Source organism: Macrotis lagotis, chromosome 2, assembly GCF_037893015.1.
Source record: "Macrotis lagotis isolate mMagLag1 chromosome 2, bilby.v1.9.chrom.fasta, whole genome shotgun sequence".
In the NCBI taxonomy this organism is placed as follows: domain Eukaryota; kingdom Metazoa; phylum Chordata; class Mammalia; order Peramelemorphia; family Peramelidae; genus Macrotis; species Macrotis lagotis.
This window is the reverse complement of record NC_133659.1, coordinates 189262162-189278663: the sequence shown is the minus strand read 5'-3', so window position 1 is coordinate 189278663 and position 16502 is coordinate 189262162. Positions and strand designations below refer to the sequence as shown.

Sequence of the window (16502 nt, the reverse complement as noted above, 5' to 3'; positions counted from 1 at the left end):
GAAATATAGACAGGTTTGGTCTAACACTTCTCAGGGTCAAAGATGGTGTCAGAGATCTGCACACCTTAACTCCATCCTGAACTTCCCCATCTCTGCTCAGGTTACCAAGGCCTGGGGTCTTGGCTTTAGAGTCACATAGGGGAAACCCAATACTGCCCAGCACCCTCCCTAATGCTTTCGGCTTGTTTCCTGGAAGATAAAGTTGGGGTTTCCCATGATGAGCTAAAGGGAGACAACTCTTTCCAGGCAAAGCAAAAGCTGTGGAGAAGCAAATTCTTGTGCTGGCTGGGGTGAGAAATCTCAAGAGGAAAAGCAGAGGAAAGGGGGAAAGAAAGAAATGGGGTAGGTCCTAAGAGGGGAGAGGGAGGGAGATAAGGTATAGAGAAAAGGCCTGGGGTAGGTAAGGAGAGTGAAAAGAAAGAAAAGTTGAGAGAGGATAAAACATGGAGGCACAGGAGCTAGAGGGAGAAGGTCTGTGTCTCCCCAACTGTTCTGGATCTTACTATCATTCCATTCTTTTTCTCACCCTTCATACCCCTTCCCTTTAGTGTCAGTTTAATTCCCAGCACCAGAGAGATCTCCTGACCAACCCTGCCAGTCTGTCTGCCTCACAGATGGAGGAGGGGAGAGGCAGAAAACAATGACTTAGAGGAGGTAATGGAGACATAGGGAAGGGCAAAGATGTAGGACCCCCCCCCAGACTTCCAGGGATATCAAACAAAAATCCCACAGAGGGGGGCCCCTGGACCCATTAGGGACTCCCTGATTAGAATTTAAAGAGACCACCCCACCCACACCAAGACATTCCACAAAGCAAGGACTAGGATTCCTTCCTGGATACCCCCTGAGCAGGATCAGTGAGAGTATTTTTATTCTTTTTTTTTTGGGGGGGGGATTATCTTCTTCAGGTCCTACCTCGCCTGAGAATTATGCCAAACTGCGGTCATGATCCTGCCGACCATTCATCTTTTCCTGCTCCTGTTACTGGTGATGGACATGGGAGGCACTATACCCAGTTCCCGGACACCTCCCCAGGGCTGCTATGTGGCAGACGAAGCTGGTGAGCGTACATTCCGTTGCAGCCAGGCTGGCCTGGTTGCTGTGCCTCTAGGCATTCCAAATGACACCCGTAAACTCTACCTAGATGCCAATAGACTGGCATCCGTGCCTGCTGGTGCCTTCCAGCATCTTCCTGCCCTGGCTGAGCTAGACCTATCACACAATGTCCTCGTTCGCCTCTCAGATGCTGCCTTCCAGGGTCTGGGGAACACCCTGAGATACCTGGATCTCTCTGCCAATCAACTGACATCTGTGCCTGCTGAGGCCTTTAGGGAATTACAGATCCAAGTGAACCTGTCTGCCAATCCATGGCGCTGTGACTGTGCCCTTCAGGAGGTGCTGAGATGGGTTAGGTTAGCACCAGGTACTGGGGCAGGTATTGTCTGTGGACCAAGTGCCCGTCCAGAGCTGGTAGGACGGGAGTTTTTGTCATTGATAGAGGAGGCAGAAATGTGTGGGACTGGGAGAGGTGGGGCCCGGAGAGGCACAGATGCTGCTCTCCTTGTCACTATGGGTGGTTGGCTGGCACTAGTCATGGCCTATCTTGTTCACTATGTGCGGAAAAATCAGGAAGAGGCCCGTCGTCCACCAAAACTGCCTCCTGCTCTGCCAGCCCGTTCTGAAGATTCATCCATGCTCAGCACTGTTATTTGATGCTTGGATCATTCCCTTCCCTTTTACTCCTGGACACATTCTTCCCACCCACTACTTCTCTTAACCTCCTTCTCCCATCCTATTTTAGACCTCTTGTGTCCATTATGCTGTTACTCCATCCACTTCTGTCTCTTACACCTCTATTACCTAAAACTCCTCTCTGTCCTTTCTTGGCTGACTTTGTTTCCCCTGAGTATTTCCCCTCTGCTTCTCTGCCTCATTGTTTCCCCTTTCACAGTTAGCTAAACCTTAGACTCTCCTTAGTCCCAAAATTCTCCCTTAGTTCATCCTTTGTCGTTTCCCTAATCAGTCCTAGTTCCAACTCTGTCATCTAGGCAAAGTCCCCACTTTCTCTGTCTTATACACAGAATTGTACCCCCCCAATACCTCTAGTGTTACCTCCTTGTTAAACATCAGGCTGGGAGAGGGGGATGAGGGTAGGGGAAGATGAGGGTATGTGGTCTGATAAGCCTCCCTTACCTCCATCCCTAGTGTATCAAAAAAAAAATTCAATAAAAATATAATAAATATCTTTCCCATAATTCCTTGCTCTGGTGGACAAAGCAGGTAGACTTAACTTACAGTTCCCTTGGTAACCTCACCTCCACCCCTGGGGCCTCCAGGCTGGACTTGGTGCCTATCTCCTCCTTCCCTCCCACTCTCAACCTCCTGATACCAGAGACTGTTTGAGCAGGGACGAAAGAAACCTAAGCTGAGCTGTGAATTAATGATGATACACTGAGGAATTGGGGGATGGGAAACAAAAGAGTATGCCCAACTACTGGTCAGTAGGATGAGAATGGCAATTGGCACCCTGTTTCTCCTATCTACCCCCTCACATCATTCTTTCAACAACCTGAATCCATTCAGCCTCCCCAGTACTGGAGTGAGGAAAGAAAGCATCAGGGGAAGGACCAATATTTTAACTTCTCCCAGGGGAACTGAAGAAAAAGATGGAAGAGGGGCAATGAATAAAGCACAGGTCCAGGAGTCAGGAAGACCTGGGTTCAAATCTAACTTCAGGCATTTTTAAAAATTGCCTAGCTGTGTGACCTTGGGCAAGTCACTTAACTTCATTGCCTTAAATAAAAAGAAAAAAAAAGAGAAAAAAATGGAAAGAAGTTGATCCCTGAATTTCAGATTTGTAGAATTTCCAGGAAGCCTCTGGGCAGAGTTGGTTGTCAGTCAGCTGTAATGACCCTTACAGCTCCTTGGGGGCACTTCAAAATGCCATTTTATTTCCACTGTACCCACAAAGGGCAACCTTCAAATTGTCCCAGGGAGAGAGAAGGTTGTGGGTGGTTTGTGGGTGCCAATGATGAAAACTGGAGATAAGGACCATCTTCTCAGTGTCCCCACCCTACATGGGATTACAGGTCCATGGGCAGGGTCAAGGAGTAGGAGTTCATAAGAGATGAAAATCTGGCTCCTCCCCTCTCACTTAATTTCTATCCACTCTCACCCACACCTGATCCCTTTCTTCTCTTGCCCTCTTTTCTGATGCTTCCTCCCACACTTCTTCTTATCTTTAGAAACTCCCACCCTCCTACCTTCCAAAAAAAAAAAATATCCATCTTTCGAGTGAATGGGCTCATTTAAAAATGAATTCATCATTCTTAAACTCTTCTGATTTCTTTTAGACTGACCTGTCCAAGAAGGAATTGAAACTTTTGTCTCCCCTTCCCCTTTCCCTATGAAACAATAGAACTCTAATGACCCATTCCCTATATAGACTATCCAACCACTCAAAAATGCCAAGCATTCTCTTAACTCACAAATTGGCAGCACCTATGATCAGTCATTTTGTCCCTAATAGACTTCACAAGGGAAAGGACATGCTCTTTTTCTTGGACCAGATGCCTCTTTCCTCTACCCTGTCCCCTTCCCCCAAGGTAAACACTATCAGATTCTCCATTGCTCTTTCCAGTGCCCTTCCCTCCCCACTCCTTAGGAGCAGGCTGGGACAAGTTGTGCTGACTTCTGGTAAGTGGGCTGTGTGGGGACATAAGGGTGGGGACAGTTGGGGCGCACCTATGTCTCCATTAACACGAATACCAAGAGCCCCATTTGATGTGCCCATCATAACTGAGAGGCATCCAAAACCAGTCTCTTAGACATCAGCCTAAAACCTATAGAGAGGATCTCCTCCAGCCTGAAGACTTACCCTGAAACCATTTGGGCACTTCTAATCTCCCAAAGGTGAGCTGGGAAAAAAGATAAGGGAAGCAGCAAGTGAGAGCTCCTTAGGTCTGAAAGGACCAATTTCTGGCAAAAACTTTTGTGATGGTGGGGAGGTGGGAAGGAGAAGCAACATTGCCTTCATTCACATTAGCCTATTCTCTCCCCAGTTCCTACTCTCCTCTAGAAATACATGAGATATACAAGGAATGGGGAGAGAAGCAAATATATGTGAAGTCCAGGAAAAGAGATGGAATTTGGGGAATATATGGGGAGAGACATCTGTCCTCTTTGCTTCTCTCTCAGCAGGTCCCTGCGTTAAGACCTATGGGGCGCCAGGGAAGGGAAATGGAAATCAGAAATAAGCGCTTCAACTAAATCGAAGAAGCCGGGCAAAGCTAGCTGTTCTATGCCACCCAAGGGCAGGGGTTATTAGGAACTCTCCTAAAATGGGGTATTGAGGATAAGAAGATTTGGGAGAATTTGGCCTTTTCTGGGAAGAAGGGCCAATAGTGGTCTGAGATCCTGGGTGGTGTCCAGGAGTAAAAGGAACTCTGCCAACTCTGCCAGTACTCTGCCATCCAGGGTGTGCCTATCCAGTTTTAGGGAGGTTCTCCCAAAAGGTCTAGGAAAAAGAATTCAGGTCAAGGCCAAGGAGAGTGGGGGTGGCCAGGTTAAGACAGAGATAACCTGTTCTAGTTTCATTCTATCCTCTGACATTCCCTACCAGATCTTAGGAAGCATGGCTCCCGTGTTTCGAGACACTACCCAGGCTTTGGTATGGCAACTGGATCCAACAGGGGACCTGATTGCCCTGGCCAGCATCATTGATGTTTCACACTTCCGGCCCTTCTGCCTGGTGCGAAGGAAGAGGAAGGGTACACTGTTCTGGGGAGCTCAATATGTCAAGACACATCTCTCTCTCCAAGATGTGCTGGAGGCCGGCTCTAAGCTGCCAGGTATAGTCAACCAAGATAACAATCCCCCTCCACATACATGCACACACACATATTCTTTCAGGAATATATCACTCATTCAGAGGACCTTAGAGACATACCAGCTACACGTGGTGTCCTTAAGCCACTGCATTCATGAAAAGGAATGGAAGAAAGAGAAAACAATTACTTTGATCTCCCTTTGATCCTGAGTGTCTACCTTTGGGGCAAAGCTCTGATACTAGGCATGAGAGCACTGTTCCAGCTCACTGCAGATGGTACCAACATGCATCCCTAAAAGAGGCAGACTGGCCAGTGATGCTAAAAACAATATGTTTTTATTAGAAGCATATTTTAAGTCACAAGATGCCATGTGACTTAGTGTACAAAGAGCTGGTCAGGAAGGCTTGGGTTCAAATCCTACATCTAATACATGCTTAGTTGTGTGACTCAAAACAAGGTACAATCTCGCCATGCTCTAGACAGTAGCTCTAAGATACAAAAAAAAGTACTAACCTACACTGGGTCAAGTGTTTTCCCAAAAGGAACTTTCCCTATACCAATGAAATCACAAATCAGGTACTAGGAATTTTAACACTCACAAGGAAAATCAGAATACCCAGCCCAAGGTCATGAGGAAGGAAAGAGGAATCAAGGGCAAGGATGCAACTAGGTCTTAGTCACTAGAGGGACCTCATCTGCCAACCAAGGCAAGAAGAAGCAGGGGGCTGAAGATCCTGCAAGAGGATGACGTCTGGACTTGGCACCCCCAAGTCAGGCCAAGCTCTCCCCACTACTGCTTTCAATATGGAGACATATGGGTTCTATCCTTCACACATCAGGGCAACTCAGCAACCCAAGGAAGGAAAGGCCAAAGGTTTATTTTTTTAGGGGGGAAGAGTCTCATTCAGTCCATCTGATTGGTTGCCTCTTTCTGAAGTCACAGTCAGGGATTGGTTGATGCCTTATCAATTCCAACAACAGGTTTGGGGTTTCTAACATGTCTACATTCCAGATTTGAAAAGGTTGGGAGAGGGGATTTTGGCTCTATCAGACACAGTCTTATGGATCTCAGAGAGGTCTGGAGGGGGGGGGGAGAGCTCCGAGACTGATAGACACTAAGAAGGGCATTCAGAGAAAGAAGGAATAAGGCTCAGATCCAAGGCCAGAATGACTTGGATCTCAATATAAATATAAATCAAATGTTCACTAAGTGTATTAGAAGCAAACTGCAGAGAAAAGGAACAAACAACTGAAGTGGAATAGGATGCATTTAAAGGGGGGGGGGCAGCCCCGGGAATTCTCACTCTGTAGATCACAGATTTCCTCTTTGACTGCCACCACCTACAGTTAAATGGGGGGGGGGGGGGGAGCCTTTCTGTCACAACGAAAATTTCTATTGGTGTGAGACCTTTGACTGCCTAGGTCTTGGGGACCACTGGCATTGCTATATCTAGTTTTTTTCTATATTTATATTTAAAAGGAGAAAGGGGGAAGAGAAGAAGGGAGAGATAGAGAAAGGAAGGAAAGGAGGGAGGAAAAGGAAGGGAGGGAGGAAGGGAGGGAGGGAGAAAGGGATAGAGGAAGGGAGAAAGGGAGGGAGGAAGGAAAGAAGGAAGGAAGGGAGGGAGAAAGGGAGAGGGGAAGGGAGAAAGGGAGGGAGGAAGGAAAGAAGGAAGGAAGGGAAGAAGGAAGGAACAGAGGAAAGAAGAGAGGGAAGGAGGGAGGAAGGGAGAGAGGGAGGGAGGGAGGAAGAAGGATATAACATATTCTGACCCTGACCACTCATGTCTTGCTATGCTCTTCTGCATTGCTCTCTGACCACAGGTAGTGGTCCTATGGGAAAATCTGCAACTATAGACTGAGATCCTGTATTCAAAATCTGCCCCTGTCTGTCACTTATAAACTGTGTGACCTTAGGAGAGTCACTACACCTAAGACCTCTGTTTCTTTATCTGTAAAATGAGGGCATTGAAGTAGAACCATTAAGGTCCCTTCCAGTTCTAAATCTAAAATCCTGACTGAAGACCCTTCCCTACCCTTATACCTATCAGAGTCTTTTGATTTATCTCACTGTAATCCAGTTCCTACAGTAGACTCAATTGAGTGCATGACTAAATTTTCCTAGAATGTAAGGGACTGTGATGCATAAGTTAAAGAAATATACTTTCTGGGTAATTAATCAATTGATTAATCATACTAACAAATAATTAATAAAAGGGGTCAGTGGCACTCTCAAATGCCAAAGACCTTATTCAATCCACTTAATGCTTATATGTCCTTGGAAGACTGGGTGTTCCTGAGGGTGACAATCAACTCTCATTAGTTAACAATTAATGAGAAGGGACCGCTAGGTGGCACAGTGGATATAACACTGGCCCTGGAAGCAGGAGGACCTGAGTTCAAATCCAGTATCAGACACTTAATAATTACCTAGCTGTGTGACCTTAGGCAGGTCACTTAATCCTACTGCATTGCAAGAAAGAAAGAAAGAAAGAAAGAAAGAAAGAAAGAAAGAAAGAAAGAAAGAAAGAAAGAAAGAAAGAAAGAAAGAAAGAAAGAAAGAAAGAAAGAAGGAAAGAAAGAAAGAAAGCAATGAAAAGAATCAATGTTATAATGAGAGGTAGACTTATTCTAATAAGGGGCTGAGAGACATGACTTTGACCACTCAATCGACAAAGAGCTTTAATCTCTTTTCTAGACTCCCTCCCTTGACCTCAACTAGCCAAAATACAGACATGGGCTAGCAAGAAAACAAAAGAAAGACTTCAGAGCAGCCAAGATGGAGGTCACCAGGTCATGAAATTGTGCATTCTCCTCTGGCCTTTATTCTAAATCTTTTTTTTTTATTTTTAGGTTTTTTGCAAGGCAAATGGAGTTAAGTGGTTTACCCAAGGTCACACAGCTAGGTAATTATTAAGTGTCTGAGGTCGGATTTGAACTCAGGTACTCCTGACTCCAAGGCCGGTGCTTTATCCACTGTGCCACCTAGCCTCCCCCCCTAATCTTTTTTTTTTTAATTTTTGAATACCAACCCACAGCAAATTAAGAGTCTATTATTGACAGATTCACTTGGATAGGATTAGGGATTAAGACTAGAGCTAGACTTCACTGATCTAGGAAATTCCTAGGGGAGAAAAATCCTTCTACTAATGTCAACTGGCATCTCTCTTCCATTAATTGTCTTAGAAAATTACCTAGAACTCTAAAACGTTGAGTGACTTGCCCAGAATCACATAATCATGAGATAAAGGTGAGAGGTAGGACTTGAACTCAGGTAACAACAAGTAAAAGAGACAGTCTGCATGTAAAAAAAAATAAATTCATACAAAGGGGGCACAAGAACTCAGAAAGCTATCTGGGACCATCTAGTACAAGTTTATACACCTATGCTTCTAAGGACTTTATTCAAAATACAATACTGTGATGGTTAAATAGGATTCAGTTTGTTGTGATAAATAAGAAGTGTGGAGTAAATAATTTTAAAGGTGATACAATGGATAGAGTGCTGAGTCTAGAGTCAGGAAGACTCATATTCCTGAGTTCATATATGGCCACAGACACCTCTTAACTGTGTGACTCTGAGCAAATCACTTAATTCTGTTTGCCTCCATTTCCTCATCTAAAAAATGAATTGGAGAAAGAAATGGCAAATCACTCCAGAATCTTTGCCAAGAAAATTTCAAATGGAGGTCACAAAGTGTCAGACATGACTGAAGAACAACAATGCTAAAAGGCTTTAAAAAAATACAAGTTTCTATTCTTAAAGGGATAAATCATCATTTATCCAGAAAACACAGCTCTCCAGAAATACCCTTTCTTAGTTCAACAAATATTTATTAAACATCTCTTAACTGTAAGACCAGGAAGGTAAAAACTTAAAAAAAAAAAAAAGACCTTGCCCTTAAGAATCTTACATTTAATCAATCAATAAATAGTTATTATGTATCGACTATATGTGAAGCTCTGTGGTGTGTTGGGATATAGAAAGAAGCAAGACAGTCCCTACCCTAAAGGACCTACTAGTCTAAAGAAGTAAAAATGCAAATAAATATCTATGAAGCAATCTATACAGAGAATGATAGGAAATAACTAACAGAGGGAAAGTGCTGGAATTAAGAAAAATTAAGAGAAAAAATCTTAATAGATATAGATAAGGATGAAGTTTGTTCCAGAATGGAATCTGACCTGAGTAAATGCAAGGCAGTAGGATTTGGTACAGTAATATGAAGGGCCATAGAAATAGAGTTTAGAAAAATGGAATATCTGAAGAGAAGTAATGTGGAATGAGGCTAAAAGGGTAGGTTTAACTGATTGTGAAGGTTTAAAAGTCAGTCATAGAATCAAAGGTGAGAAAGGCCCTCTGTGGTTGTCTGATCCAACTCTCCAACTTTACAGATGAGGAAACTGAGACCCATTATAAGATAGAAGAATTATGAGTCTAAGTATGGCAAGAATGGTGATGTCATCAATCTAAAGAAGGAAATTGGGAGAAAGGGCAGGCTTACTTGAGAAGAAAATGAGCTGTCTAAAGTTTCCAGTTAGCCAGGTATATCCATTTCTTGGCCAGTGTATATTCATTTCACTGTATAGTTTACATAAATTACAGATACAAACTCATCTTACTCAGTAACTGGATATAGGACTAAATCACAAAATGGTAGCTCCCAGGTAGTCACTGTCATTGCTCTCCTTTTAGTTTGTCTATATCTGATGTTCTTAACCAAGGGTCTCTGATCTTATTTTTTTAAAGTATTTTCACAATTAATCACTATAATTGTTTTCTTTGTAATCTAACATATTTTATTTTATGTTTTTAAAAACATTCTACTGAGGACAGGTCCATAGTCTTCACCAGACTGCCCAAGGGGTCCACAACACAAAAAAGGTTAAGAACCCTGACTCTAAGTCATGACCCTTTGGGATTATCATATTTCTGACTGCTTCCATCCATCAATGAAAGACTAAAATAGACCCATTATGATTTCTGGAGGATCAGGAGCCATTCTCCTTTGGATCTCATATCCAGCTCCTATCTATTTGGTAACTAATAACTTTGGATTGGCCTTAGGAATCCTGCTTTCTTATTAACCCTTCTGTGCCCTGAAGACAGGGTGTTCAAATTCCCTACCCTTAAGTTTGACCTACTCTGCATTTTTTTCCTTTCCTGGCCTTGTTGCCTTTGGAAGAGGAGAGGAGAATTTGTTGCTGGGAGGAAATCCAGGTACTTTTTGGAGGATGTAGGTTTAGAGCAGGGTAACAAGGTGAACTCTGGTGTTTTTGTCTGGTAGCTCCAAAAAAAGATACAAAGATTGCAATTCAAGGGAACAGTGAAGGGAATATGCAGGCTGGAGTGAAGACTGCAGCCATCGGGATACCTGTGGATATCACTGTCTCTGCTGGTGGCTCCCATAAAAACTGCCTGGAGATTCAGAAGCTCAGCATCATGAATGAGCTGGAATACTTAAAGAAGTGGTAAGGCCCAGGTTGGGAAGAGTGGACTACAGGGTATATGATAGCACAGAAATCTCTCTAATGGACTCCAGTCCTACCCTCTTTCTGCAAGCACAGGCTTGCAATGATGCGAGATACCCTGATACTCTCAGAGTCAAAAATACAAAGGTTTTCAAGTTCATGAACCCACAAAGACACCAAAATACAGATACCCAGAAAGATCCTCACATAGGTACCTATGAATAATTGAGAGTTAGCATTTATATAGCACTTTAAGGATTGTAATGTATTTCATGTTCTCTTGTTTGATCCTCAAACCCTAGGATGTTAGTTTTAGGATTATTCCCAGATTTACAGTTGATGAAACTGAGTACAAGAGAGGTTCAGTGACTTGATCAGGGAAGGTCTGAGACTGGATTCAAACTCAGGTCTTCCTGACCTCAAGTCCCTCACTCCTTACCAACCATATAATACACTCAGAGAGACACACATTTCAGGCAAATCAGATGTGTCTATAGGTCCTATCTCCCATGACAATCATTCACTAACATCTGGACTGTCCCAGGGGTCCACAACACAGAAAAAGGTTAACAACCCTGACTCTAAGTCATGACCCTTTGGGATTTTCATATTTCTGTCTGATTCAGCCTGACTCCACCCTTCAGTGAAAGACTGAGATAGACCCATCATGGCTTCTGCAGCTCAGGAGGAATTAAGTAAGGGGTAGACCAGAGTGTGACAACTAGAAAGCAAAGGAAAGACTTGGGAATAAAAGTTGCTGCCTGTCTGCATTCCCAAAGCCTAGTGAAAATCATGATTCTCCCTCTCCCAGGAAATTGAAGAAGCCAGAGCCATCCTTTCTGAAGAAACTTCGTGAGCGAGGGGAGAATCTGTATATGGTGACGGAAGCAGTGGAGACACTGAAGGATGCCAAGCTGGAGAAGGGGAGAAAGGCTGGTGCAGGCATTTCCATCCCTCTCCTCACATCCATGGGGCTCAAGGTTGGAATTCTGACACTTCTGACCCCTCCTGGATTTCCCTTACCCACCCATCCCATCAAACAGGGGAAACTGAGGCTATCATGACACCCAGTTACATTACATTACATACCTCAGACCCTTTCCCTCAAAGAATCCAGGCCCTTAGCTTTTCTTCTTAAACCTGCCTGGTCTTATAACCCTTTTCTTCACAATCTTCCTAATATTACTGCTAATTGACTTCCTAATTACTTCCTAATATTACTCCAGCATAGTTTAAATGATAGAACGCTGGACTTGAATTCAGAAAGACTATAAATGTTCAAATTGGGTGATTTACCTTTCTCAAGTCTTCCCTAACCCTTCTTAATTCCAGTGCTTTTCCTCTTTTAATTATTTCCTAATTAATCTATATAGCTTGCTTTGTATATATTTACTTGTATGATGTCCCTTCTATTAGACTGTGAACATCTTGAGGACAGGGATTTTCTTTTGCCTCTTTTTGTATCCCTGGAGTTTAATCAGTACTTGCCACATAGTAGGTGCTTAAATAAAAGTTTATTCATTGATTAATCCTTAGCAAGTTATTGAATCTCACTTGAGAGGGGGCAGGTAGGTGGTTCTGGTATATAAAGCACCTGTCCTGGAATCAGGAGGACCTAGGTTCAAATCCAACCTCAGGCACCTACTAACTGGGAAAGCCTGGACAAGTCACTGTTTGCCTCAGGTTCCTCATCTGTAAAAATGAACTAGAGAAGGAACTAGTAAACCACTCCAGTATCTTTACCAAGAAAACCCTAAATGGGGTCATGGAGAGTCAAACACCACTGAACCACCACAACAAAAATGACCTTTTTTTTTTTTGCAAGGCAATGGGGTTAAATGACTTACCCAAGGTCATACAGCCAAGTAAATATTAACTGTCTGATTTGAGCTCAGGTCTTTCTGATTCCAGGCCCCCATTCTATCCAATACATCACCTAGTTGTCCCTAAAAATGACCCTTTGCAGCTCTAAACTTATGATCCTATAATGAGTGGAAGAAGTTAATATTTATCATTTGCCTATTATGAATAGATTCTATATTTTAAAGATTCCCATTTTATAGATGAAGAAACTGAGGGAAAAAACAGAGGTTAAAGTGACTAGTCTGAAGTCAACAGCTAGTATCTGAGCTTTAATTTGAATTTGGGTTCAGGCTCTGTGCACAATGGTGCCACCTAGTCGCCCCACTTTCCTGACTAGGTCTTCCTGACTTTAGGAGCCAGAGCTTCGTGCGCAATGGTGCCACCTAGCTGCTCCACTTTCCTGACCAGGCCTTTCTGCCTTTAGAAGGCCCAAGGGGGAAAAAAAAAAGAAGGCCCAGAGCTTTAAGCACAATGGCACTTGCTACCTAATTGCCCCATCTTTCCTGACTGGGTCTTCCTGACTATAAAAGACAGAGTTTTGTGCACAATGGTGCCATCTAGTTGCCCTATCTTTCCTTGACTTTAGAAGCCAGTTTTGTGCACAATGGTGCCACCCAGCGGCCCCATCTTTCCTCACTAGGTCTTCCTGTATCAAGACCCAGAGCTTTGTGCACAGTGGTGCCACGCAGCTGACCTATTTTTCCTGACTAGGTTTTCCTGTCTCCAAGTTCAATTCTCTATCCACCGAGCTGCCTAGGCATCATAGAACAGTAAATGAAGAACTGATCAGGAAACTAAGGAAGAATAGAGTTCAAGTCTTTACTTTTGACACCCTGGCTATGTGACCCTGGGCAAGTCATTTAACCTCAAAGTCACTGATAAAGACTACTCTTGAAGGCCATAAGTTGCAAAGAAATGGCTGACCTGCACTGGTGGAGGGAGTTTCCCCATCCAGGAGCCTTCTATAGCAATAAAAGTCACAGCTCTACACCCTCTCCTGCCAGTCCTTCAAAGGTCCCTTCCAGGTCAAAATTCTAGAATCTTATTGTGTCATAGTTGCAATGTTTTCTAGAATTTCTCCTTCTGGGGTCTCATTTGGGTTTCATATTAACTCTGCAAAATAGGCAGACCATCCTCATTTTTACACTTTCCAAGAAACTGAGGCACAGTGAAAGTAAATGACTTAACTAAGGTCACACAACTAGGGGCAGCTAGATAGATAGAGCCCTAGACCTGAGTTCAAATTCAGCCTTGCTTCCTAATTGTATGATCCTGGGCAAGTCACTCAATTGTTTCCTTCAGTCCCCTCATCCAAAAAAATGAGCTAGAGAAGGAAATGGCAAATCACTCCAATATCTTTGCCAAGAAAAACCCAAATGAGGTCGTGAACACGACTAATTGTCTAAACAAGAGGCTCTCTCCACTCCACTCTAACCTTCACTCCTGTGTCTGTCCCACCCTGAGTTTCTCTCTCCATGGTCCCTCTCCCACTTCCACTATTCCCTAGTTGTATGACTTAAGATGAGTCAGAGGTAGGATCTGAACATACTTAGAAATTCTAAATCCTGTATTTTTTCTACTATAAAAACCTAATAATGGGCCAAGATGGAAAAGAAAAGTCAGGGACATACCTGAGCTCTCCCCAAAACCTCTCTGCACACCTTTAAATACTGTCTTAAAGAACATTTGGGAAAGGCAGAATCCAAAAAAGGATGAGGTTTTTTTCAGTCAAATTTAACTTAGAAGGTCAGCAGGAAATTTCTGTTGCATCAGAGTGAGAGTAGATGTAATCCAGCCTGCACAGACCTGGCTCTGTCAAAGACCAGACCCCAGCAAACCAGGAGCAAGCATTAGGAGCCATCGAATCAGCAGTGGCAGCAGTTGCTTCTAGAACTCTCAACCCATAGATAGTAAACAACTGGTCAGAAGGACGTTGCAGGACCACTTTGCTGGCACTGGGGGCAGGACTCTGTTCCTTTGCCCATACAGGATCCAGTCCTGAGTGGTAGTCCCAGGGTAAGGAGGAAAAGGGCTTGCAACCACAGGATTACAGGGACCCTCCTCACAGTTCCAGGGCAGAAAAGAGTGCTTGTGGTCACTCAGAAAACAAAGCACAAGCCAGGAGAATAGTAAATAAATCTCTCCCTAGCTCATACCACCTTGGAAGAACTGAAACCTTACAGATCTCTATAAGTATCTCTAAAAGCAAATGCACAAAACCCCTGAAACTTAGAACAGTGAACCCTTCACCCTAGAGGCAGAACCACTTTAGCAAAAACTTAAAAGTCAATAAATGATTGGGAAAAATGAGCAAACATCAGAAAAAATTTTCTGAAAGTAACTGGTGATCAAAACATACACTCAGAAGAAGTGTATATGCTTCTACCTCCAAAGCCTCCAAGAAAACTATGAATTGGTCTCAGGAACTCAAAAAGGATTTTGAAAATCAAGTAGGAGTAGAGAAAAAATTGAGAAGAGAAATGAAATTGATGCAAAGAAAATCATGGGAAAAAAAAGTCAGAAGCCTGATAAAGAAGATGCAAAAAAATACTGAAGAAAATAGCATCTTAATGAACAGGCCAAATTGATAACCAGGAGAAGAATGTCTTGAAAAGCAGAACCAATCAAATGGAAAGATATACTAAATAAATAAATTAAAAGATATGCAAAAGTTCAATGAAGGAAAAATTCCCTAAAAAAAAAACAGAATTGGCCAAATAGAAAAGGAGGTACAAAAGCCCCCCCAAAAAATAGGAAAAGGAGCAGCTATATGAGCACAGTGGATATAGGGCACTGGTACTAAAGTCAGGAGGACCTGAGTTCAACTGTAGCTTCAGGCACTTACTAGTTGTGTGACTCTTAGCAAGACATTTAACCCAACTGCCTCAAAAAAATAAAACAACAAAAAAATGTGTTGATATGTTTTATAACCATAGTGCATTTATAAGTTATGATCATGATTATGATTCGTACTCTTTTCTTTCTCTCTCTCTCATATGGATTTCCCTGCTTCCTCTAGGGTTCTTTTAATTTCAACACCACCATCCATGTCTCTCTGGGCTCCGTCCTGGCCTTCCGACTAAAGCAGCTTATCACTGGAGAGAAAAACTGGGGTATGTTGCAGTAAAGGAAGAATGGGGAAAGATGGGAACAAACCTGACTTTCTATGGATCAGTGCCCAGCAGACCATTCTCTTCCTGGATTTCCATTCTAGACCTTTTCTCCCCAATCCCCCAGAGAGAGAGTTAATAGTCCAAAGCTCCCCTGAGGCATTTCTTTCCCCACTCCTAGACTTCCTGTTTTCCCCACTACAGGTCCTCTGCTCTCCCTCCCCTTTGCTAATAATTCCTGGTCTCCCCACCTTCCTTGGTGGGGGAATCAGTGATAAACGGTGCCTGCCCTTTCTCTATCCACTGCAGACATTTCCCATCTCAAAGACAAAAAACTGAAAACTTTCACCTCCTCTGAAGGTGAGTATAATCAATGAGCTCCTTTCCTCTCTCTTTTTCCATAATATGACTGGGCTAAAGTGGGAGAAAAGTGTGGGGTGGGGGCCATGAGTTAATGTTGGGGGGTTTGGAGATGGTAAGATCAATTTCACATAAATATACAGGGGGGAGGGGAGAGCAGGCGCAATGGGGAGGGGACTGAACTTCTTCTGCAAAGGCTTCTTAGGCCACTCTGCTGTGCCCCCCACCCAATCCCCAGGGCTACCTGGTGAAGAGGGAAAGAGGAGTAGAGGTTAAATTAACATCTGAATTATTAATCACTACTGTCTGTTCTCTGTGTCTGCCTCCCCTGGGATGTCCCTGACTTTGAATCTACCTTCTTGCAGGACCCACAGGTCAGTCAAGAAGTAAAGAGATGAACTGTCCACTCCCTTCCCCACCAGGCTCTGTCTAGGGATGGACAGAGGGAGTTAGAAAGTCTAGAGAGGAAATACTGGATTTGGCCTCTCCCAGAGTTTCCCCCAGAGGGGCCAGTTTCCAAAAACCCCAATCCTGGAGGGAGGGGAGGAGGCTCTACTCCACTACTATCTAAACAGCTTCTTTAGAAACGGAGCTTTGAGGGACAGAGTTGAGGGAAGGGGACAGAGAAAGGGGGAGAGGAAGAAACAGAAACTAATAGAGGAGATAGGAAGAGGGAGAGAGAAATGGGAAGAAAGAAGAGAAATGAGAGGGAGAGAAAGATGAGGAGGGAAAGAGAAAAGGAAAAGAGGGAGAAGAGAAGGTTGGAAAGAAGGAAAGAGGAAGAAGAGGAAAGGGAGAGATAAAGTGGGAGGAGGAGAGAGGTGAAGGCGAGAATGAGAAGTCAGAGAGGGAGGAGGGGGCCAATCAC

General features: G+C 43.5%; 2 protein-coding genes across 2 annotated transcripts; both read left to right on the top strand.

The window, feature by feature from the left end:
• The first annotated feature begins 945 nt into the window (after nt 1-945).
• On the top strand, nt 946-1713 carry LRRC3C (leucine rich repeat containing 3C). The gene has a single exon (XM_074220576.1). The coding sequence runs from the start codon at nt 946-948 to the stop codon at nt 1711-1713; it is 768 nt and encodes a 255-aa protein (XP_074076677.1).
• Nucleotides 1714-3793: 2080 nt separating this feature from the next.
• LOC141513821 (gasdermin-A-like) lies at nt 3794-15680 on the top strand. Its single transcript, XM_074224004.1, has 6 exons — nt 3794-3912; nt 4622-4850; nt 10118-10301; nt 11113-11281; nt 15184-15277; nt 15584-15680. The coding sequence occupies exons 2-6, from the start codon at nt 4634-4636 to the stop codon at nt 15649-15651; spliced, it is 732 nt and encodes a 243-aa protein (XP_074080105.1). The 5' UTR covers nt 3794-3912; nt 4622-4633; the 3' UTR covers nt 15652-15680.
• The last annotated feature ends 822 nt before the right edge of the window (nt 15681-16502 follow it).

What these genes read in the sequence shown, in the direction of transcription:
- LRRC3C (XM_074220576.1), top strand. Translation starts at nt 946, where the DNA reads ATGATCCTGCCGACCATTCATCTTTTCCTGCTCCTGTTACTGGTGATG.
- LOC141513821 (XM_074224004.1), top strand. Translation starts at nt 4,634, where the DNA reads ATGGCTCCCGTGTTTCGAGACACTACCCAGGCTTTGGTATGGCAACTG. An exon ending in TCACATCCATGGGGCTCAAG is followed by an intron (nt 11,282 to 15,183) that starts GTTGGAATTCTG and finishes TGCTTCCTCTAG; the next exon opens with GGTTCTTTTAATTTCAACAC. An exon ending in CACTGGAGAGAAAAACTGGG is followed by an intron (nt 15,278 to 15,583) that starts GTATGTTGCAGT and finishes TATCCACTGCAG; the next exon opens with ACATTTCCCATCTCAAAGAC.